At 39.9% G+C, this 25,834-nt stretch overlaps 1 protein-coding gene across 8 annotated transcripts in view; it reads left to right on the top strand.

Moving 5' to 3' along the window:
• NTNG1 (netrin G1) overlaps positions 1–25,834 on the top strand; it is a 200,242-nt gene that overhangs the window by 71,269 nt on the left and 103,139 nt on the right. For all 8 annotated transcript variants that reach the window (XM_074961223.1, XM_074961231.1, XM_074961225.1 and 5 more), the window contains exon 3: positions 12,677–13,317. In XM_074961223.1, the coding sequence (XP_074817324.1) occupies positions 12,677–13,317 (641 nt within the window). The remainder of the gene's footprint in view (positions 1–12,676; positions 13,318–25,834) is intronic.

Raw genomic sequence — 25,834 nt, 5'->3', positions numbered from 1 at the left:
AGAGAGTCCAGAGGAGAGCAACAAAAATGAGGAAAGGTTAAAAAAATTGGGCATATTTAGTCTTGAAAAAAAGAAGACTGAGAGGGTACCTGATAACAGTCTTCAAATATGTTAAGGGATGCTATAAAGAGGACTGTGATCAATTGTTCTCTGTGTCCAATGAAGGTAGGCCAAGAAGATATGGGCTTAATCTGCATCAAGGGAGATTTAGGCTACATATTAGGAAAAGCTTTCTGGCTATAAGGGTAATTAAGTCTGGAATAGGCTGCCAAGGGAGCTGATGGAATCCCCATCATTGGAGGTTTTTAAAAACAGCTTGGACGAACACTTGTCAGGAATGGTCTAGGTTTACTTGGTCCTGACATAGTGCAGGAGTCTGGACTTTATGACTGCTCATGTTCCCCTTTAGCCCTACATTTCTATGATTCTGTTACTTTGGTTACTCAAACAAACACTAGACAGAGGAACCAGAGAAATCATAGATGATTTCCTTGATACAGTTCAGACATATGTTTGGCCAGCACCTACCAATAGGATCCCAGTCTTACTGGCCTCTAGGCATTACCCCAATATAAAAGTTGTTAATAATTATCTCAGATACTTGCTGATACAAAAGGAAAAGGCAAGTATTTCATTCTTCAAGGAACAGAAAAGGGCATAGCAGAATCTGTATTAGTGCCAGTAGATTTGCTAAAAGGCACCCGTAATTTCAAAATCTCCAAGTGGCAAATCATGGCTGCAATAGCATCAGCAAGGTTGCCAAGTAAAAGTTAGCACTGCCACACATAGTACAATCCACTTGGAATGAGTAGGCTGTGTCTGAGAAAGCAGCTAGAGACTTGGGCGTGAAATAGTCTCTTTGTCTAATCAAGTGACTTGAAAAGTGTGTCAAAATCTATTATCCATGGGTTTTATAAAGATAGAAGTGCAATTAAAGTAGCAAAAAAGAGAGAATGTACAGACAGGCATCAAGTGGCTATGCTAGTGTGATGATGTATATTAATGACACCTTGTATTAGTGACACTGCTAATCTGTATTAAATCTCTGAGTATGCCTGGTGTGAACTAGAAGTTTTCAGAAGCCTAAACAGACTCAGAGTGAGCAAGATACTCACTCAATTAACATTAACATAGGCACAATGAGAGGGAAATATATTTAATCTTCTTAAATGGAAACACAAACGTTAAAGGTTGCTGCTATATTTGTGGCCCATAATATTCAAGAGAGGCATGGTCTCGTAGCCAGTGGAGCCAGGAATGCTTCAAACTGAATGGTATTGGGCAAATCATTAGGATCTAATCTGGAAAGATGCAGACGTCAACCTGCAAGGTGATGCGCGCTCCTTAGTTTCCACTGACTTTAATCTCTTTACTTCTTTCTCCTTCCTATGTAAATTTGGCATCAGACATATTTGCCTGTGTCACACAATAACATTTACCTCACAGAGGTCAGGGGTGTTCTGAGCATTAATTAATTAAGTATTGCAGGATGTAGGGCCCAAGGGCCAGATCTTTAGGCACCTAAATATGTTTAATATCTGGTCTGCTGGGTCTACCACATGGAGTCTACTGTAAGATTAGAGCCTTAGTTTGTAATACAGTTTGAAGATAAAAAGTGCATGGAGGTGATAAGTATTACTATTAATATTTAGCAAACCAGTCTTCCCTAGTTTAATCTTTTAAAATCTCCATAGAAGCTATTGATGTAGAAACTTTCTTTTCCCCTGGTTTTGAAGAATTCATGTGGCTCAGCTTGTGGCTCAAAGTTCAAAGTGCTTGTCTGACCCTCCAAATACTTCTCACTTGGGAGCTCTGTGAAACAGCATCAATCCTCCATTGAGATTCTAATACTTAAATCACTTTAACTTAAAATGCTGGCTGCCAGTGCAGTGTTTAAAAGGTTATTGATGCTGAAGTGTTCTTATCTATAATCATCCTTGTTCTCATAATATCAACAATAATTCTTAGCACTTAAATAGCACTTTTCCTCGTGAAAGCTCATGATACACATTCACTAGTGTACTATCAATTAGCTAATGTTTGCAAGGTGCTTTGAAAATGTATACCATGATGGGACAGATTCTGATCCCCTTACTCACATTGAGTACTACCTCATTCTGTTAACAGTCCCACTGATTTCAATTGGACTGTTCATGGAGTAATGTACTATGCAGCCTGAGTGAAGGTATCATAATCTAGCTCTATAAAACTAAAAATATTATCTATGTTTATAGTCACTTTGAAGATGTAAAGTGCTGCATAAGTGCAATTGTTGCTAATAATTAAGTAATTAATCATCCACAAGGTACAGCATGGTACTTAATGTCTTTCTCTTGTGATGACCTTTTGGGAAAGTAATAAATAATGACTGTCCTATTATTTCCCTACTATTTATTTTAATGCAGTATTTTACTACAGGACCTGACTTTAAGTCTTGCTTGATTCAGTCTATATTTATTCCTTGTCTAGTATATCTGAGCTAACTACTTGGAGACAGCAGTATAAAAATCAGCTTCTGTGACTGGCTTCTTGAGAATTTATTTTGCTCTTTCCTAAAATGTCGGCCTGCTTGACCTCTGCGGCCTTCACCAGTTTGAAAATCCAAGCCATAATCCTCTGTAGGGATTTAGCCAGGTGTCTATTACAGCATGTAATCTGTGATACAGCTTCCAATATTCACGCAGCAGAAAGGTTAAGCTCCCCATCTTTGTTCCTGAGTAAAAAAGTCCACAAGGTGTTAGTGTGTACAGGGAGCAGATTGAAACAAGCAACAGCTTCAATCAAGTCCTAAGCCTGTGTATATGCCACAGAAGAATCTTTGTGATGAGAGGAGGGAGGCCCCTCAACTGAGAAGGAGCAATCGGATTTTAACCCTTGAGAAGCAACTGCAAAACCCCTTTTCACCAGTACCTCCATTATAGCTCAACTACTGAATTGCTGTAGATCTTTGCCTTTAACGTGAATATTTATTTAAAGGTCATTATCCCATTTGTTGCCACGTTCTCAAGTGTTACCAATGGCAAGCCGTGGAAGTTTTCTAACAAGGAGAAGAATAAAATGTCAGCTGTAGTTCAGCTCTCAATGCTCCTTTCTGTGAACGACAGTCTGTGCAGCCAAGCAGAGCAACCTGAGGGTTTTTTTTTCAGCCTTGTCTACTTCACAAAATGTTATTGTGTTCAAACACCATTGTGAAGATTCAAGTTCTCTGACACAATACAGACCAAGACTAACCAATCAGTGTAGACCAGAACAAACTGTACTCAGCTAATCATGATGAAACCCTGCTGGGACCAGTAAGACCTGGACAGCATTGTGTCAGCTAACCCAGCTCTTCTCAGGCATGTCTGAACATGATCATATTTTGTAAGAGAGACAAGCCCCATAGAATGCTGCTGCTGCAGTATAGAACAAGTCCAGTGCTCTTTTAAAACTTTTCCAGTGTGTCAGAATGTTTTGCTAACATCCTGATGTCCCAAAGTGTCAGGAGGCAAAATATAGCATAGTGCGACTGGCTTTCAGGTGCTAATTAATAACAACCTCAGAGAGGTACTGTAAAATAAGACACTTCCTTTAGAAGGTGATAATGTAGGGAAAACCTTCATCATCCTTCTATCTTTATTGCCAGGAAGTATTTAGAGGCATTAGCTGTTCAATTATTTAGAAAATTCTAATGGTTTAAATATTGTTTTAAAAAGTTGTGAGTATTTTCCACCTTGTCCAGCTGAAGAGCTGTTGCATGGAGCACTTACACTAAAATTTACTTAATGCTGCCTGTTGGTCACAAAATAATTACTCAATGCTGTAGTCTGTTAGATGTTGGTAACAAAGAATTTTCTTAGTTTTGACAAATAAGAGAAAGTTCCTCTTTGATGTATCCGTTTTATTGTTAGTGCTGTTAAGGAGGATTATCACCTAGATGAAGCTATTAAACTTTGTAATTCATCTTTTTAATGGTGATTGTTTTCATACTAACTTATTCTAAGGACCTGATTCTCATTTACGCTAGGACCCCTTTATTCCATTCTGGCAGTGTAAAGGGGACTTAAAGTGAGGGAGTAGAATGGTCCCACCCCGAGTCTGACAGCCTCTGTGCTGTTGAGGAGGATGAAAATCTCAGGGAAGGAGAACATCCAACTGGAGCAGAGGAAAACGATCCCATATTTGGGACTCTCCTTCCAGATGATGTTGTGGTATCCTCTCGTACTGAGGATACCTCACCAGGGGAGGGAACTCCAGATATTAGGAAGACACAGGTAATAGTTATGGGGGATTCGATCATTAGAAACATAGATAGCTGGGTTTGTGATGACCAGGATAACTGCATGGTGACCTGCCTGCCTGGTGCGAAGGTTGAAGATCTCTTGAGACATCTAGATAGACTTATGTGTAGTGTAGGGGAGGAGCCGGTGGTCGTGGTACATGTAGGTACCAATGACATAGGGAAGGATAGGAGAGAGGTCCTGGAGGCCAAATTTAGGCTGCTAGATAAGAGATTGAAGTCCAGGATCTCCATGGGTAGCATTCTCTGAAATGCTTCCAGTTCCATGCACAGGGCCAGTTAGACAGGCAGAACTGCAAGGTCTCAATGTGTGGGTGAGACGATGGTGTAGGGAGGAGGGGTTTAGATTAATTAGGAACTGGAGAAACTTTTGGGAAAGGGGGAGCCTATATAGAGAGGATGGGCTCCTCCTAAACCAAAATGGAACCAGATTGCTGGCATTTAAAATTAAAGAGGTCATAAAGCAGTTTTTAAACTAAGGGCAGGGGAAAGCTGACAGGTGCACAGAAGTACATGGTTCAGACAGAGATATCCCTTAGGGAAGGATCTATTAAAGGAGACTCTGTATGTTCTAGTAAGGAGGAGGGGATGGAAGATGATAAAATACAGATAGGATCTGATGAGAAACAGTCAGATGAAAGAGAGTCCCATTCAATTACATCATGTAATGGCAGACATCTAAAAAGTGACAAGTTTTTGAAGTGCTTATATACAAATGCTAAAAGTCTAAATAATAAAATGGGTGAACTAGAGTGCCTTGTTCAATATTAAATGAGGATATTGATACAATAGGCATCACAGAAACTTGGTGGAATGAGGATAGTCAATGGGACACCGTAATATTAGGGTACAAAATATATCAGAAGGACAGAACAGGTTGTGCTGGTGGAGGAGTGACACTATGTGTGAAAGAAAGCATAACCAAACTGTTCCATAGAATCTCTATGGATAGTAATTCCATGCTCTAGTAATAAGAATATAGCAGTAGGGATGACCAGGATGGTGATAGTGACTGTGAAATGCTCAGGGAGATTAGTGAGGCTATAAAAATTAAAAAAAAAAATCATAATGGGGGATTTCAACTATCCCCATATTGACTGGGTACATGCCATCTCAGGACAGGATCCAGAGATGAAGTTTCTTGACACCTTAAATGATTGCTTCTTGGAGCAGCTAGTCCCAGAACCCAAAAGAGGAGAGCCAGTTCTTGATTTAGTCCTAAGTGGAGCACACGATCTGGTCCAAGAGGTGAATTGGACCGCTTGGTAATAGTCACCATAATATAATTAAATTCAACATCCTGGCGGTGAGGAAAACACCACAGCAGCCCAATACTGTAGCCAGGGCCGTCCCTAGATATTTTGGTGCCCTATGCAGCCCCCCTTCCCTGCAGGGGGGGCGGTGGCCCCAGGCCTCTGCGAGGGGAGAGGTTGGGGGCAGGGGGAACGACCCCGGAGCTTGAGCCGGCAGAGTGGAGCGGGTTGGGGCCAGGTCACTCCACTTCCTGCCGCCTGGTGAGTGCAGGGCAGGCCAACCTAGGCCAACCAGGTGAGTGCAGGGCAGGCCAACCGCCCTAGTGCAGTGACTAGGCTCCAGCCCATTCCATCCCCTCCCCTGGCTCCCAGACTTGGGGGGTAGGGGGAACTGCCCCCCAGCACTCACCGGCGGCACAGCTGGGCGCCAGCGGAGCACAGCAGGCTGGGGCCAAGTCGCTCCACTTCCTGCCACCCAGTGAGTGCAGGGTACACCCGACCTCTGCTGCAGTCCCCTAGGACGTTGCTCAGGGGAAGGGGTGGAGTGGGGGCGGGGCTGGGGTGGAGCAGGGGCGGGGGCCATGGGGAAGAGGTGGGGTGCGGGCATCTTTCTTGGCCAGGTCAGCCAGCCAGGGGATCGGGCTGGCTGCTGGAGCAGCACGCAGCTGCGTAGGGCACCAGGAAATTCGGGGCAATTTGGTGCCCCACATTTCCTGATGCCCTATGCAGCTGTGTAGTTTCCATATGCGTAAGGACAGCCCTGACTGTAGCGTTTAATTTCAGAAAGGGGAATTACACAAAAATGAGGAAGTTAATTAAACAGAAATTAAAAGGTACAGTGACAAAAGTGAAATCCCTGCAAACTGCATGGAAACTTTATAAAGACACCATAATAGATGCTCAACTTAAATGTATACCCCAAATTAAAAAACTTAGTAAGAGAACCAAAAAAGTGCCACCATGGCTAAACAACAAAGTAAAAGAAGCAGTGAGAGACAAAAACGCATCCTTTAAAAAGTGGAAGTTAAATCCTAGTGAGGAAAATAGAAAGGAGCATAAACTCTGGCATATGAAGTGTAAAAATATAATTAGGAAGGCCAAAAAAGAATTTGAAGAACAGCTAGCCAAAGACTCAAAAAGTAATAGCAAAACCCTTTTAAAATTACATCATAAGTAGGAAGCCTGCTAAACAACCAGTGGGGCCGCTGGACAATCAAGATGATAAAGGAGAACACAAGGACAATAAGGCCATTGCAGAGAAACTAAATGAATTCTTTGCATTGGTCTTCACAGCTGAGGATGTGAGGGAGATTCCCAAACCTGAGCCATTCTTTTTAGGTGACAAATCTGAGGAACTGTCCCAGATTGAGGTGTCATTAGAGGAGGTTTTGGAACAAATTGATAAACTAAACAGTAATAAGTCACCAGGACCAGATGATATTCACCCAAGAGTTCTGAAGGAATTCAAATGTGAAATTGCAGGACTACTAACTGCAGTCTGTAACCTATCATTTAAATCAGCTTCTGTACCAAATGACTGGAGGATAGCTAATGTGACTCCAATTTTTAAAAAGGGCTCCAGGGGTTATCCCAGCAATTACAGCCAGTAAACCTGATTTCAGTACCGGGCAAACTGGTTGAAACTATAGTAAAGAACAAAATTATCACAGACATAGATGAATATAATTTGTTGGGGAAGAGTCAACATGTTTTTTGTAAAGGGAAATCATTACCTCACTAATCTACTAGAATTCTTTCAGGGGGTCAACAAGCATGTGAACGAGGGGAATCCAATGGATATAGTGTACTTAGATTTTCAGAAAGTCTTTGACAAGGTCCCTCACCAAAGGCTCTTAAGCAAAGTAAGCTGTAATGATAATGAGATAAGAGGGAAGGTTCTTTCATGGTTTGGTAACTGGCTAAAAGATAGGAAACAAAGGGTAGGAATAAACAGTCAGTTTTCAGAATGGAGAGAGGTAAATAGTGCTGTCCCCTAGGGGTCTGTACTGGGACCAGTCCTATTTAACATATTCATAAATGATCTGGAGAAAGGGGTAAACAGTAAGGTGGCAAAATTTGTAGATGATACAAAACTACTCAAGATAGTTAAGTCCCAGGCAGACTGTGAAGAGCTACAAAAGGATCTCACAAAACTGGGTGACGGGGATACAAAATGGCAGATGAAATTCAGTGTTGATAAATGCAAAGTAATGCACACTGGAAAACATAATTCCAACTATACATATAAAATGATGGGGTCTAAATTAGCTGTTACCACTCAAGAAAGAGATCTTGGAGTCATTGTGGATAGTTCTCTAAAAACATCCACTCAATGTGCAGCAGCAGTCAAAAAAGTTAACAGAATGTTTTGAATCATTAAGAAAGGGATAGATAATAGGACAGAAAATATCATGTTTCCTCTATATAGATCCATGGTACGCCCACATTTTGAATACTGTGTGCAGATGTGGTCGCTGCAACACAAAAAAGATATATTGGAATTGGAAAAGGTTCAGAAAAGGGCAACAAAAATTATTAGGGATATGGAATGGCTGCAATCTGAGGAGAGATTAATAAAACTGGGACTTTTCAGCTTGGAAAAGAAACAACTAAGGAAGGATATTATAGAGGTCTATAAAATCATGATTGGCGTGGAGAAAGTAAATAAGGAAGTCTTATTTACTCCTCATACCACAAGAACTAGGGGTCACCAAATGAAATTAATAGGCAGCAGGTTTAAAACAAACAAAAGGAAGTATTTCTTCACACAATGCATAGTCAACCTGTGGAATTCCTTGCCAGAGGATGTTGTGAAGGCCAAGATTATAACAGCACTGAGAGTAAATTAGAAAAAGATCTGTTTCATTGTAATCTAATCAGACACCATGAATTTTAACATTATCTTAAAAACATAGGGACAGGAAGACTAATCACAAACAGAGGCAAGTTCCCCATTGCCTGTACAGAGGTGAGGAAAAATGGATATTCATATTTCATGAAACTGTAGCTAACCAGACTTAGTCTGATTCTCATTTACACTAGTGCCCCTTTAAACCACTGCTCTGGCTGTGTAAAGGGGCCTTAAAATGGATATTAATATAACTAGGGCCCTACCAAATTCAGGGTCCATTTTGGTCAATTTCACAGTCATAGTATTTTAAACATCGTAAATTTCATGATTGCAGCTATGTAAGAGCATAAGAACAGCCATACTGTATCAGAGCAAAGGTCCATCTAGCCCCAGTATAGTCAATGGCTATTTGCCAGGATGGGCAGTGATGGTGTCCCTATCCTCTGTTTACCAGAAGCTGGGAATGGGTGACAGGGGATGGATCACTTGATGATTACCTGTTCTGTTCATTCCCTCTGGGGCACCTGGTGTTGGTCATTGTCAGAAGACAGGATATTGGACTAGATGGACCTTTGGTCTGACCCAGTATGGTCATTCTTATGTTCTTAAATAGCTGCAATTATGTAGTAATTTTTGTTGTCAGAAGGGGATCGCGGTGCAATGAAGTTTGAGAATTGCTGATTTAGATATTTCATTGTTGCTAGCTTCATGATTTTATTCCAAGTCCTATGGTATTTAGTGTTTCCTCCAAGTCCCAACTCCTGGAGTCTTGTGAAAATATGAGGCTCTCAGCCTTCATTTAAAAAAGAATAAACTCCTATCCCTGATAGTTGTTGAGAAAAACTTGAAAATGTGAGCCAAGTGCACCCTAAAGACTCAAAAATCAAAAGGCAAATAAAAAGAATCCAAAGGATGGATGGATGGATATTTTAAGTCAATCTTATGTTTTCTTCAGGCCATGATTTTTGAACACTTGGAGTTGGCAGTACTGACAGTGGTAACAATTACTCTTTGTTTTCAGTGAAAAAATTCAGAGAGGGTAAAATCTACCCCGTCCATTGGACCAGGCTTGCCTGAAAATAGGTTTTAATGAATATGAAGTGGTCCATAGGATTTGTGCTGACCCTCAGCTCAGGATGAATTTCATCCCCAGTGAATTGAGTTCTCATTTGCACTCTTCACAGAATCAATATCTGTTTGGTATAAACCGAAAAGATTCAATATTTAATATCTAGTGGATTTTTAGAAGGTCAGTAATAACTTGAATTTATACAACATCTTCCATCCCAAAGCACAATATAAACAGATAGGAATTAAAATGCAGCCATCTCTCTTGTGAAGAATAGCAGCACTGGTGACATATAGAGTTCCATTAATTATGGAATATTTAATTTGCATTGTGCATGGAAGCCTGGAGAGAGCAATAATTCAACAATCAGAGATCTCACAAACAGGATTAGGGTAGCTTGGCAGCAGTCAGACTACGTCTACCTAGCAGCACTTTACTTGTATGGGAATATCAATGTACTGTACCGGCAAAGTGTTCCTATTACGGATGCAGCAATACCAGCAGCTGCGCTTTGTACCAGTATAGTAAGGTACAGTTTTGCTGATATTACTGCATCTATACTATGGGCTTCTGCCAACACAGCTGTGTTCATTAGGGAACCACACCTCTTCACAGATATCGCTGTGCCGGCAGAAGTCTGTAGCATAGACCTGGCCTCAGCAGCACATTACCGTATTTGCCAACAAACGAGATCAGCCTTTAATCTTTTGGGGGATTAGACTATGCTGACCTCTAAAATGTAGAGATGGGAGAGTTTGTTCCAGTAAAGTTTGTCTGACTACCTTGAAGTTACCTGTTTTGATTGTCCCTAAGGCAAGCCCTGTCGCTGGAAGGAGGGTGCATTCACTGACTACATCTGCTACATACATCATTAGCAATCGTAGTTTTGTGAAGCCTCTTCACCTGCCCAAAGATCGATCTGAAAACAACAAGCTAAGTTCAATCTTTGCCCACCCAATCATCTAATTAATTTCATTGTACAGTTACTGTCTGCTCCAGTTACTGTAAGGTAAATAGCCTTCCTTTATCCGTTCTGGTTCATGAAACATTGTCTCTGCTGATATCCTGGGACCAGTGGATAGCTTTTAACATAAAAATGACAACAGACCCACATGTGTGCTTGCCGGCTGTGCTGTAGAAGACCAAAGCCATTTTTCTGTTCTGCTTAATATGAATGTCTGTAACTTGCTATCCAGTAGCTTTGATTTTCTCTGTTTTGATATTCCTGAACTCTAGATTAAGTAGCTTTTGCCAGAAAGGAGATTGTAGCATGCATGTTCATGGCTATACTGATAGCTTAATGTGGACAGACTCTGAAGTGACCATATTGTTCGAGTAAATTTCCAGTGATAATGCTGACCTCTTTCTGTAAAGTGCACATTTACATATATTTAAAATGTATAACTCCTGACAGATTCCACAGTATTTATAGGCTCCCTGAAAAAAGCCCAAGCAAGGTTGCAGATCTTTGCATTTGTGTCTCTGGGTATGTTTTTAAACTGAGTTTAATTAATAAAAAACTTAGTGGTTTATCCATCCTGCTTAGAAAGTATTGTTATTTTTCCCTCTTTGCTTTATTTCTAACCCTATGATTCTATGATGCATAGAAATAGTGATCCTGAGCTTGAAAGCAGGAAAACTGTAACAAGGATCTTCTCAATTACAGCTGCGTGTTTAGAGTCTGTCAATCTAATAAGCAGTGTTCTGTTTTTCAAATAACCCATTTTCTTCTCTTGCATTATATTTGAGTCTCTATGAATTATTGTCGGTTATGGTATTCAGCTACATTAATGGGAAAGAGTGAGAGTATTTCTCTGAGTAGGTAGGAGAAAGTTGCCTCTAGGGAGGTCAGAGTAAGTGCTTAAGACCCTTTTCTTGCATTTAACTTGAGTATGTCAGGGACTGTGGCAGTGACCAAGGTGGAAACTCAATTATTTGAGACCCAGCTCATTCAGTGGGTGTGATTGCAAAGCTTCAGATCCCTAAGGTCTTGAGATGGAAAGAAACATAATTGCAACGATAAGGGAAAAAAGGAAAATTAATTACATAAGGGTCTATTCTCCCATCAATATGTGAGTCGAACTCCTGTTAATGTGAGGAAGAGGAACCCTTATGCACAGATGGGACAATATAGACCTCCAGCCGCTGCAATTTAACTCTAAAAAATACGGAGCAGTAATTGTTTTCTGAAACAAATAAGAAATTATTAAGTAGCCAAATATTAATGTACTGATGAAAGCTTCTAGATTAGGTAGACATGATCCAGTACAGCTTAAAGTAGCCAATAGCTTGCAATGGTTTATCAAGTTATCCCCAGCCTCCAGATGAAGTAGCTTTTGTGAGGAGGAAGACAATTGTAGTGTGCAAGTTAATGCATCAAAAGGCACAGAGCAGAATAATTCACTTTCACCTTGTTATAGAGGACAAGTAGTAGTAAAAGTTACACATTATTGGTAAGTTTATGTGGTGTTGTTTTTTTTCAAACTCGACACACAGTTCAAACCTCCAGCCACCTAAGCAGCCTTCCAGTTGGACCTCCTGACTCTCCTATCTAATCAAGTGGTGGATTATTTTATCCTGATAAATTGGAGCCCATGTCTGGTAAAAAGTCTTTCCTGAAGTACTTCACTAGCCTATAGCTAATAGGGTGGTAGGTGTCTGGACCAAACCCCAGAGTGCACTGTGTTTCTAATGATTTGTAGTGAACAGTGTAAACATTTTAAGGGAAGACATTACTAAACAGGAACACAGTTAAGTATGATAAATTTGAGGCCAGGGAAAAGAAAGCATGAAAGCTGTAGTGGGTATGGTTTCATATTGCACACATAGAGAACGTATTGCTGATTCTAAAGCACTTCTCCTAAAAGTGACTTTTTTATGAACTGTGCTCTTGAGGAATGTACTTGTGTTAAAAAGAAATTCTCCTTGCTTCGCTGCTACATCTTTGAAGAATCAGAGTTATTGGGCCTTTAGACATTTGCTCATTGTTCTTGTGCTTTTGTGACTAGATTACTGGCCCAACACATGTGTAATTTAATAAATAAAGCAATGAGGAGAAATCTAGTTAAGATAAACAAAGATATTTTCTACAAACATTTATTTTCTTTCTTAGACAATAGAAACAATACAAAGGCAATTCTAATTTGTCAAGCAAAGAATGTCTTTATGTACTGTAGTCATTCATATAATACTGCTTGTAAAACAGTTTTGTTCTTCTTTCATAGGGGAATCCCTACATGTGCAATAATGAATGTGATGCAAGTACCAATGAACTGGCACATCCACCTGAACTGATGTTTGATCTTGAAGGAAGACATCCCTCCACATTTTGGCAGTCTACAACGTGGAAAGATTATCCAAAACCTCTCCAAGTTAACATTACCCTCTCCTGGAACAAAACCATTGAACTAACAGATAACATAGTTATCACCTTTGAATCTGGCCGTCCAGACCAAATGATCCTGGAGAAATCACTTGACTATGGGCGAACATGGCAACCATACCAGTATTATGCCACAGACTGCTTAGACGCTTTCCATATGGATCCAAAATCAGTGAAGGATTTATCACAGCACACAGTCCTAGAAATCATTTGCACAGAAGAATACTCCACTGGGTACATGACAAATAGTAAAATCATCCACTTCGAGATCAAAGATCGATTTGCATTTTTTGCTGGACCTCGGCTTCATAATATGGCTTCCCTGTATGGCCAGCTTGACACAACCAAGAAGCTGAGAGATTTCTTTACCATCACAGACCTGAGGATAAGATTGCTCAGACCAGCAACTGGGGAAATATATGTAGATGAGCAGCACTTGGCACGCTACTTTTATGCAATCTCAGACATAAGGGTATATGGAAGGTAAGAGAATATGAGCCTTTAAGAATGAGTAAATATGTCTGTCCTTAAAGGATGCCCACAATTTTCTATCCCCCCTCAAAATGTCAGCAATTTCTACTGAAATGTTTTCCCGGAAATGTAGCTCAATAAAAAACAGTTTCTTAAAGTATTAGATGCTTTTTTGAGTCAGCAGTACTAAGTCATCAAAGTCCTACTGTCACTAAACTTGACAACTCTCTGTACATCTTAAGAGTGGAATACTTTTAACAGCTTCTTACACTAGGTCTGGGATGTCCAAGCTTTTATGTCTGAGGGTGAAATTCATGCCAGCTGAAGGGACACTCCACAGGGCTCTCCAGGCCAGGCTACCTTTACGCCTTTATGGCCTAAAGCCATTGAATTCACTGGGCTTTAATACAGGCCCTTACTGTAAGGTGTAATTGGTCTGAAGGGCCTTGGATGAGACCTCTGCAGTGGAGTGAATTTCACCCTTTCTGCAGGGTATAGTTCTGTTTGACAGAATGAAGACTAATCAGGCTAGTGTCCCTTACAGATGCTTTAGACTGTTCTAGAATGGAGTGAAGATTAAGTGTAAAAAATAAACCAATGGTTTGAATAACACAAGGCTAATTTGGATAGGAACATAGACATTGCCACATTGTTTTAGACCAGGGGTTCTCAAACTGTGGGTCAGGACCCCAAAGTGGGTCACGACCCCATTTTAATGGGGTCGCCAAGGCTCATGTTAGATTTGCTGGGGTCCAGAGCCCAAGCCCAAGCCCCACTGCCTGGCGCTGAAGCCAAAGCCTGAATCCCACAGCACAGGGCTAAGGTTATATTCCCCCCGCCCAGGGCAGAAACTCTTGGGCTTCAGCTTTGGCTCCTCCCCCACGCACCTGGGGTAGCAGAGCTTGGGCTTTGGTCATCTTCTCCCCCCCCTTTTCCCTTCCCCCCCGGGGTCATATAGTAATTTTTGTTGTCAGAAGGGGGTCACGGTGCAATGAAGTTTGAGAACTGCTGCATTAGACAGGTGGCCATCCTGTGTCTAGCAATGGCTAGTACCAGGTATAAATGTCTCATAATAGACATTTGTGCAAAACGTGCCTACACAGAAAGTGTCTTCCTAATGCCAGGAAGCTAGTGATTGTTTATTACCTGAAGCATGAGGACTGATATCCTTTGAAAACGTTAATCATTGCTACAGGACAGTAGTTGTTGGAGATACCTTTTTTTCCCCCATGACTGTCTAAACTTTTTTCTGAATCCCACTAAGTTCTTGACCTTATTATATTTTGTGGTAGCGAGTTTCACAGATTTATTTCCCGTTGTGTAAAAAGAGTATTTCCTTTTAGCAATTTTGTGTGTTATCTTTAAATATGTTAGATGTCCCTTTGAACTTGTATTATCAGATGAGGTAAATAGGACCTCTTCCATATATTTTATTATTTTACTTACCTCTTTCATGCACCTTGTACCTCTTATCCATATCCTCTTTAAACTAAAGAGTCCCAAACATCTTTTTTAAACAACTTTATTTTCAAATTTTATTGAGGACTGATGCAATATCAATAATATTTGATTGCATACAAACAAAAATCCACTTAACTTACTGGAAGGATAAAGAATAGCATGTACATTCTGTAGTAAGCAAAAGATAATTGACATTAATGCAGTAGACAAGGAGATTATATACCATGCTATTGACTGTGTGCTTGTTACTGCTGTTTAGTGGATTACTTAAGTGGGTATTTTTAGTCTCTTTTATATGGAAGACATTGTATGTCTCTAAGCATTTTCATACATGCAAGGAAATCAATTTTATATGTTGCAAAAAATTCCTGGCAGAATTAAATGAATACAAATTAGTATCAATTTTTGCTTATATTTTTAATAGTCAGTTAAATATATAAGGCAGAAAATCAGTGCTGTTTACATTGCTCTGGATTTATCAGTGCATTTTCTCAATGAAAATATATTTTTAATGAGCATGAACAATGCAAATCTAAATGAGTTTCATTGCACAGTTCATTTGCTACAGTACAATTATTTGTGCCCCATGCGAAATACACATACATAGATACAGGATGATTAATTAAAAATACAAAAACATTGGATCATTGCTTTTGCATTAAGAATTTTACATATATGTAATATTGCTCATAGACTAATATTGTTCATGTAATACGCTTAGTGGAACATGGAAAGCTTATAATAGTGGTTTGGATAACCACTATAGTAATCAATTTATCAGAATTACAGCATATAGTTCAGTTCTCCTGTATCCTTTCTTCTGTCATTTCCTCACTCTCAAGTAGACTAGATGTAGAGATGGACCAGAACAAAACCCAGGGTTCAAAAAACACCATACTTCGAGAAGGTGCAGGTCCACATCGGAAAACCCCTGAACTTTGGCAAGCAGTCTGTCTCTAATTAGACTATCAGTGTCACATCGCATAAATAATCTGAAGGAGAAAGAGAGTGTTTTAAGGGAATCACAAACAGACACCTTCCAAAACTCAGCTAAAGGAAACAGTAATCCCATAGCAAATTGTCTATAAAAATTAAGTGTGACTGTACAGAGAACTTATCTGATGGTGATGCTTGTTGGCTAAACTACAATAATCAGACACCAGCTACCAGGGGTTATCTGCTATGTAATCCTATCCTAGTAGATTAAATTCATGTGAGTGCCTTTATCATTCTGCTGATGATGAAAAAAACACCTCTTGCTGGGCTATTTTTTCCCCAAAGTATGTTCATAAATAAATTAATAAATAAAAAAATTAGGGCTTGATCCATCCCCATGCACATGTCAGGGTGCTCTCAGTACCCTGTGAACCTTTGACCACTCCAAGGAAGAGCAGACTGTAGTGTAGGGTTGCCAACTTTGCTTGGATGTATTCCTGGAGGTTTCATCATGACATAATCTTTAATTAAAGATTAATCTTTAATTCCTGGAGACTCCAGGACAGTAGTGGGCAACCTGCAGGCCGCATGCACCCCGCAAGACAGTTTGTTTACATAGACCATCTGCAGCCTGCGCTGCGGGAAGCAGCGCAGGCTGCAGGGACGTACTGGCTGCCGCTTCCCACAGCTCCCATTGGCCGAGAACAGCGAACCACAGCCACAGGGAGCTGCAGTCAGGTGGCCGTGCCTGCAGATGGTCAGTGTAAACAAACTGTCTAATGGCCCACCAACAGATTACCCTGACAGGCCCCAGGTTGCCCACGACTGCTCTAGAAGTATTTTGGAGGGTTGGCAACCCTACTGTAGTATCACTGCCATCCTCCATCAGTGAAAGACAGCTTTAAACATCACCGGTGCTCTGCGGGAGACCACTGACAGAGGCTGCCCTGAAGATTCTGTGAATCAGCAGTACTCCCAGTTGCCTTGTCTCTTACCTGACCGCTGGCCTTATTGGGCAACTGGGGACCCCAAGCGTTACTCCACTATGTATCCAATCCAGGTGGATTGTCCACCAATAGTAGCTGAACCCAAGAAGTCAATTGACCTTAAAGTTTAGCCATGATGTTTGATATTCTGGGCTTAGAATTTTTTCTGGATATTGAACAGCTCGTCTGGGCTATTCCATGAGGATAACATGCAAAGAGAGGTTACTGAGTAACTTGACATGCTGTGAATGAGTGATGCTAATAGACTCTTTTTAATGCTGTAGCTTATGCTGTAACATTCATCTCTAGGTTGAGGATGGTTAAAATAACCAGTCATCTTAACAGCATATTTTTAAAGGAAGCTGATTTTCTATGTAAGTTGTTTCCTGTTGAATTTTACGGATCAATGTCTGTGAAAAGTATTTGTCTGAAAGCTGCTGTATTAAATATGCAGCTTTTTAATACCTCACAATATATTCAAGCTAGGAAATGTGCCCATTTAATATATAATTTGTTTTCTCATTCCGTTGCATTTTGTTGTGAAATGAGCTTGATGTTTATTGTATTAGAGATGATAAACCCTTTAGTTTTTCTATTACCACTTGTTTATTCAGCTTTCATTGTGTGTTTGTTAAGATAATGAAAAAAGAGGAAACATGGCTGTTAGCAATTTCAGCAACCCCATTGCATGCACATTATTCAAGAAACCTAATAATCCTCATGAACTAATTCTGACTTATGGATGGTCTGCTTCACTAAATCAGGGTGATTTTCTCTGGTGAATAATGGACGAGTGTAGTGTGCCAGTACCTTAATTAAAGAAAGCCTCTCATAGTCTTGATCTCATTTTAATTTACAGGGTAATACTACAATAATATCACTAATGGAAGGTACATTAAAGGGCATCAAGTAGCATTAACTGTATTAAATTATGGCACTTGTGTTAATTAACTGCTGAAGCAGGATGGTCCTAATGGCTAGAAAGGTCGACTAATGAATAAATAAAGCCTGTCAGGATGGGAAAGTAAGTGATGGTAGACATTTGCTCTGTTCATCTCTTTTTGAGCAGAAAGAATCAAAGGCTGGTCCATGAGACTAAACTCTAATTTTTTTCTTATTACGCTGCTTGAAGAGGAGGATTTTATAGCTCTGAATATCTTTGATTAATTGAAAAGTTATGTCCTGACAGTCACTTGTGAGTAACAGTAACTTGTGCTTTCTGTAGGAAATGTTCATTAAGAGTCTAATACGAAGTCTTTGAAGCCCAGGGAAAGGCTCCTATTGACTGAAAGGGGCTTTGGATCAGGATCCAGAAGGTTAACCATGTTAATTCTTAAATAGGGTAAAAAATAAATAACTGTTCAGTTTTACCGTTATACTTTCAATGGTTTGTATATTATATGCTGTATGTTAACTGTAGTTCAGGTTAATAATAGTGGAAAATTATTGCCCCCATGGTTTGAAAAATGATTGGCAGGTTAAGGTGAAGGACACTGTTGCTCATTGGTGGTTAGTTTTTCAATCTAAGAGCCAATACTTTCCTGTAAAAGCTAAAATATCCAGACTCTATATAATATGTATTTTGCCCTTTGGAATCTATTTTTAAACTCTTCCTCTGCTTGAGGCTTCTGTATTTGAAGCTTGAGGTTATCTGACTCTGTCTCAGCTCCAGTTTCAGCAGTAATAGCAACTTCTACCTTACATGACATAAGTGAAAATTTTCCTCAGTTTTAACAATTTCTCTCCCTCACATTGTCTGTGCTAAATGTAATCCACGCAAGAGTCTGAATAAATTACACTTGGGGAAAGCATAGTTCCTGTTCTATACTGTTTCTTCAGTCAGTATGCCCCAAAATCTGCTATGGTTCTAAAGTGTCCATTTTTTATAAGACCTCATTGTTTTGGAAGTGGATGACAGGGCCTAAACAGCCACTTGAAAAGAGCAGATTCTGCTATCCATGGTCTGGGACCTGATGTACAATTTGCAGTGGATGTTCACAAAGAAATGGCTGAGGTTATAATGCTTGTATTTTCTGGTTTATGCATACGTGCCCTACGCTTCAGAATTTGTCCCCAAGTGGATTAAATCCTGCTCTCAGTTAGGTTATTGTAAATCTGGATAACACTGTTTACTTTAATGGCATTACTCTGTATTTTACCCAGAAGCAGACTTTGGGCCCCACAGAACTTTTAAATTTTAGATGTGCTTTAATTAACAGGAAATTTTCTCATTAAGCTTCAATTCAAGCCTCAAACCCTCAAAATAAAGATATGCTAACAGCAAGCTTTTAAGTGGACAATTGAATGCCATTCTTTTTTGGAGTACTGTATATATTTACTGTACTTGAGGATTTCTTGATTTACAAAGAGAATACTTGTATGGGCAACTTGTTTTCCTTTGAGGTTTTCACCAGTGATTGGAGTGCATATATCAAATAATTCCTGCAATTAAATTATTAACTTCATTAGAGGACAGGAAAAAACAGCTTATATACTTATGTACTTGTCGGTTTATCCTTAACTCCCAAGTGCCAATAGACAATGATTTTTGTATATCTACTGTAAAATGTATTAAAGAAAAGGAACCTTCCTTTTCTGTAAACACTTAGAGGTTTTTTAAGCAAAACATCATGAATTGAAGTAATGAAATGATTTCAATATTCATTCACCCAGATAAACAGTCTTTCCAAAGGTACATCAATTTATTGTGTACTACCCTCATGTTCTCAAATAGTTTTTGTTCTCAACTTCCATGTTGGTATTTAAGTACTATTAGTTAATCAGACAGGACCCAATGTTCCAATGACTACAAAGGGAACCTATGAAACTGAGGGTACAATTGGGACCTTAATTCCTAGTGCATGATTTAAGTGCAGGTGTATTTAAAACTTCAATCTCCATTAACCACCTTTGATCATCTCCTTTGGCCCGATTTGTGAGGAGTCAAGAGTTTCCATAAAAACTACTGACCTCCCTCAGCTCCCTCTTGAGGGCTCTCAGCGTCCTATAAGATCGATGTTTTTGTGAGGAGTAGAACCAGTCACTTTTGTCGTATAATTCATTTTGTCATTCAACGTTAAAGAGACATAGGGGAAAATCCTAATGAAATGAAATAGAAATATCCCTACTGTGTTACTTTGGAGTCGAATTCATGGTCCAAAACATTCAAAGAGCCTTTGTGAATAACTTCAGGGATTCCAACACAAATCATTTCAGGCAGGAACTTTCTTTTCTTCAAGCTTTGTATTTCAAAGACTTTAGGCAAACATAAACACTTAAATAACCTTACAAATCTATTCGCCCATGTATCTGAAAGGTTCAAGGCACTAAGTGTTCTTCAAAGTTGAGGTTATAGCTACAGCAGAATAGTTCATTCCTGTGTTAAAAGTTTAAAATCTCTGAACTATTTTACAGGTAGCAACAGCAATGATACCTTCTGTACTGAAGCAAAGCTTAGTGTTTTTCATACTCAAACTACTGTCTTTTTTCAGCACTTTAAATGTCATGGTAACCAATTCTAAACTTAACACACTGATCCAGAAATAAAGAGACTGATTCTCTGTTCCACTAAGGCTCCTTTAGACCATGCTAGTGGCACAGCAGGATCTTAAATGAGACAGGAATGGTCCCTGGAAACATGCCCTGCACTGGTGTAAAGCTGCCAGAACAGCCCTATAACTGCTCTGCTCCCAGGCCCTGTCATAGTTGGCTTGTAAAGGGTGTGCATTGTTGGGGTACAGTGCTCCAGCTATTCCCTGCTGCCCATGGCCCATAGGAGGCCATGAAAAACAGAGTGTAAGTTAGATGGGCCACAGTCAACCTTGTTCCCTTATGCCTACCCTTTGTTCATACATGGAGCACAGTGACAGATTATATGAGAATCTGTCAAAGAGACCCACAATGAATATCACACACAGTATTTGAGTATGTGTGTTGTCATTATACCATCACCCCTGGAGGGAGGGGCTGTCTGATAATTAGCACTCTGGTTCTCTTCCCAGCTGCTAATCTGTGATCCCAGTCACCACTGATATGCAGTTATTTTTGTGTACTTCATTAGGGAAAGAATTACACATGTGCAGGGGTTGATTTTTCCTGATACTGATCAGTGCAAGAAGTGCATCAGTGGTTGAGCCCAGAATGTTCACTTGTTTTTCTTGACACAGATGATTATTATCTCTCTTTGTTAATCTCTTTGTTAGTTGTAACAAATGAGGTATCATTCTGCCACTGTGATTTGTGGAAATATTGAAGGGACTTTAAAAAAAATCAGTCTAATGAAAAAAGTCTAATTTATCTGAGTTCATCTTTAAGTGTACCTACATTGTTCAAATAGTTAAAAGAAAAAGTTACTCCAGTTGTTAATATTCTGGAAAAATTAACTTTTCTTCATTTCCTGATGCCACTTTTGTACATCTGTTACTGTGCTGTGGTAAAAGTTGTGCATCATTTCCTACAAATTATATGAAATTAAGTATTGAAATAAGAGAGAATGATCTCAGTTAATCTCCATGTAAATCAGAGTTACTGACTGAAGTTGATGCACTGCCACAAAACGGATCAGAATTACGCAGGAATATTTTTAGTCAAAACGTTATAAAAAAAAATCCAGATGGAACAATCTAATGCTGTTTCTATTTCAAATAAACAAAAACAAAGCTTCTAACCTTCCTATACTTTATGATCCCCAAATAATAGCCCAGATCCTAAGATACTGTAAATTGGCAAGGAGTCCGGTGGCACCTTAAAGACTAACAGATTTATTTGACCATAAGCTTTCGTGGGTAAAAACCTCACTTCTTCATATGCATGGAGTGAAAGTTACAGATGCAGACATAAATATACTGACACATGAAGAGAAGGGAGTTACCTCACAAGTGGAGAACCAGTGTTGACAGGGCCAATTTGATCAGGGTGGATGTAGTCCACTCCCAACAATAGATGAGGAGGTGTCAATTCCAGGAGAGGCAAAGCTGCTTCTGTAAATGAGTGAGGTTTTTACCCACGAAAGCTTATGCTCAGATAAATCTGTTAGTCTTTAAGGTGCTACCGGACTCCTTGTTGTTTTTGTGGATACAGACTAACACGGCTACCCCCTGATACTTGTAAATTGGCATCATTCCATTGACTTAAGTGGAGCTGTGCTGACTTACACTAGCTGAGGGTATAATTGTATAGGAGCGAATTAGAGTCATGCACTTCAGAAGGCAGTAAAGTTAATCAAAAATGGCCAAATTCTATTTGCCTCACTCACCAAAGTCATCACATCTGTGGCCCATGGTAGCTCTTCCTAGCCTTCACTCCTTCTGAGTGCAGTCCAGGGATTTATGAGCCCTCTGTTGGACATCTCTCAGTGCTATGAATTTAGGTTAGAGTCTGTTTTTTGCAAGTAGAGACATGCTAGGAGAAAGGGAGAAGAGGGGCTACCCTTCAGCCAGATTTCTTCCCCTGGTATTTTAGCAAGCAAGATTGGTATATTGTAGAAAAGTAAAACTCCCAGTGGCATTATTTGGATCTAAAAATATTGGCACACAGAAAATCACATAGGAATTGCATTACAGATGTATTTCATTGACTTATTTGCAGACATTTTTGTGACAGTCCTTACCATTGCAACATAAACCTAAAACCAAGAACATTCAAACATGAGGCTGATAATCAAGAGTTGCTGTAGTGGGGCTTACTGTAGATAATGCAACGCATATGGTATATAGTTACGATATGTTTGAAATAATAATGGGCAACCTTACAAAGTTTGCTTCTGTATCTGACTCTATCCTGACTGATGCTGATTCAGTTGCCCACAGCTGACTGTTCCTTCCCTGCAAACTTCTAATAAGACCTTGGTTCCCCTCTCAAAGTGTCCACCTCCTCCCGTCCACATCCCTAGACTCATTTCAATCTTCCAAGAGGTATCCTGGGCCATAGTCCCTCTCTGCTACCAAGTAATATTCCCAGCCCCACCCTACTCTCAAGCAGCCTCCCAGCTCATAAACTTGAGCTAGGCTCTGAGATATCAGAGTACTTACAAAGTACAAAGTACTTTGAGATCCTCTGAAGAAAGGTCCTATATAAAAGTGCAAAGAATTGTTATAACCTTCTCTCCCCACCCATCCCCCAAAATACAGGGTTTTAATGGGAACGCTGGTGCAGATGTAATTATAGTAGCACTATCATAGTGACAGAGGGATGTCATGGTTCAGGTTTAATTGCTGTCAGTATTTCTGTTACACTGCACATTAAACCTGTAAACTATCAAAAAATTAAAATTTGGTTACAACAAGGATATGTACATTGAGATATGTGTCTTCACACTCAACTAATTAGTTGCCACTGACTGTTTTTTCTTTGCTCAGTGACATGTGGTACATAAATCATTACAATATGTTAAATGCAAATGGTTGGTAATAGGGTAACCATCTGCTCAGTGCTGGAAAGTTTGCAGAATAATATAGTAAGCCTTAATTCTAATAATGATGCAAAACTCATGTCCCCAAAATATCAAATATCTAAAAGCGGTTGCCTGTAGTAATGCCAACATTACTAATACATCTCTTACCCTTTTCATTTTCACAAGCAAACTATGTATTGTAAAAGATAATTTTGTACTTCAGCTTGAACTTGACTTCAAGGCCAGATCCTTTGTTACAGCCATCTGAGCCACCATCTCTCAGAGCCTGATTTTTCCCTCAAGTTGCACTGAGCGCTTTTGAACAGCCACTACATAATGCACTCTCCTCAGGACATTGTTTCTTCCACAAATATAATTGAACCCTCTTGCTCCCCTACACCTTCTGCTTGGCCCTTTTCTATGGATTACATTATTTTGTAAGTGACAGATCATCAGTATATTGCTGACTGATAATGTATTGCACTAGACACCATCTAAGTGCACCTTCCATCTAATAATCTACCATACAGTATTAGTATTAAACAGCACCACTGCAAGAGGGGATTGATTATTTTAAGATAGACATATATTATTGGAGGCTGTCACTTGCCTTCCTAATGAACACCTCTGGGGACACAAGTGACAAGGTAATGCATGGGGAAATTAGTAGTGGGACAAAAGTGAGGGACTCTACCTGCCTAGGCTAATGTTGCACCTTCAAGCTAAAGGAACAGCTCCTTTATTCTTGCCTTTCCAATCATTTCCTGGTCAGGGTCACTATCATGATGCTTAAGTGCAAGCTGCCACATTAGTGATCCATTGCATTAATACCTTATCGGAGGAATGGGTCTGTTCAAATGATTAATACTGAACTCAAAATGTGGCCTTGACCATAAAAGAAGCTCAGAAATTAATTCAATTCACATTGACAGAATAAAATCAGAAGGCACATGATTTCACTGAACTCAGATACTAGCGCGACTGTGCCCTTCTTGACCCTGGTTGTTGTTGGTTTCTGTTTGGAAGGCTGTGTATGTGTTACAGTATTTGAGTTAAGATTGCACTTCTAGGGAATCACCTGCAGAAGAAGAGGCTGCAGGAGAGCTCATTAGTCCAGCAGATTCTCTGTCCCTGGATGAATTACACAATACAAAGCTTGCTCCTCAGGATCCCCGGGAACCTGGAGCTTTGTGTAGGTGTGAAGTCCTGCAAAGCAATACAAGCTTTTTTTAAATAACTATATTTGTTAATAGGAGAGATTTTTGTACTAAACACATTTTCCTTTGTTGGCTCACATGAAAAGAAAAGCTGTCTGAAGGCTGCTCACATCTAGCAACTCCATTTTGACTCAAAATGAACACTTGTCGGTTTCAAAATGGGGTGGCTGCACTTTAAAGTTACACAGAAACATTCAGAGACAGAGTTCGTGCAATAAGTAGCACTTCAATACCTTAAAGGCATAATGCCACAGTCAGGAATTTGATAAGCTGGGGTACTGAATTGGATTCCAACAATGGTCATGAGTCTTAGGAAGTTCTCATTTTAAACTGCAAGCAAGGGAAAAAACAGGCTTTCTACCCTTTTAATTGCATTAGTTTTATTGAACTGTAGCACTGCTTCAGTTTCCAGAACACTGTATATATATATTTAATGCAAGTTACCAGGGATAGATCAGCAACAGGAATATTTATTATTTCTGACTCTTATTTTTGATAATGCTGATTTTATTTATTTCCCCTTCTAACTATCTTGTGCATTAGGAATCTGTAGGCTTTCAGGAGCGTGTTTACTGAAGTTAATACAGGCATATTAATTTGAACCTCCTTGATCTGGTGTGACTGCTTTAGTGCTTTTGCTTAGGCCAATCCAGAGAAGGCAGAGAGAACTGGAAACCAAACAAACAGGAATTGCAGAGAGTTGGAATCCATCAACATGTGTTGAGTCTTTTGTACAGCAGAGTGCATTAAAGTCCTTGCCTCTGAAAAGGATTCTTTAGGGAGTCTGCTGGTGCTCACTGTGGTAATGCACCCTGGTAGTGTGGGCAACCAGATGCTTTCCAACTGTTGTTTTTGGGGGTTACGTTTTTAACTTCTATCTGCCGTGGCTTTGTTTCTATAGCGTTGTCGTGCTGTTACGGGCTCTAGATTCTCTCACTGTGTTTATGAAACTGTGGGCCAGTCCATCTCTCTAACTTAGCATCTACGATGCCTAAACGCCCCCCCCCCCCTCCAGACCGTAGCATGACCCTGAAACACCCCTTCTAATTGGAGGAGACTGGAGCTAGACAGCATAAAGCTGGCTATGAGAACTTTAAAACATCTTGCGATGCCCCTATGCAACTGGAATGGCCAGTTTCCCTGTGAGGACAACTCTTTCCCCTTTGTATCACAGGAAGAGAGCTGCTGGTCTGAGCTGGGACCAGGGCTCTCTTCCTGGAACTATTTGTTAAAATGAATAGGTAGACACGGGACAGTATAAGAATGTCATTTAACTTCCAACATTCTACAAGTGAAAAGTCTTGTCCTGTATATGAACCCACCCCACACTGTGATAGTCAAAGCTGTGTTATTTTTCTCCCCTTTTTTGTATTTGCCTGTTTGCTGTAGTGGTGAATGGTGACTAGAGCAGGGGTTCTCAAACTGGGGGTCGGGATCCCCTCAGGGGGTTGCAAGGTTATTATATGGGGGATCACGAGCTGTCAGTCTCCACCCCAAACCCTGTTTTGCCTCCAGCATTTATAATGGTGTTAAATATA

This window comes from Natator depressus, chromosome 8 (assembly GCF_965152275.1).
Source record: "Natator depressus isolate rNatDep1 chromosome 8, rNatDep2.hap1, whole genome shotgun sequence".
In the NCBI taxonomy this organism is placed as follows: Eukaryota; Metazoa; Chordata; order Testudines; family Cheloniidae; genus Natator; species Natator depressus.
The sequence above is the reverse complement of the archived record's forward strand: the minus strand, read 5'-3'. Positions and strand labels throughout refer to the sequence as shown.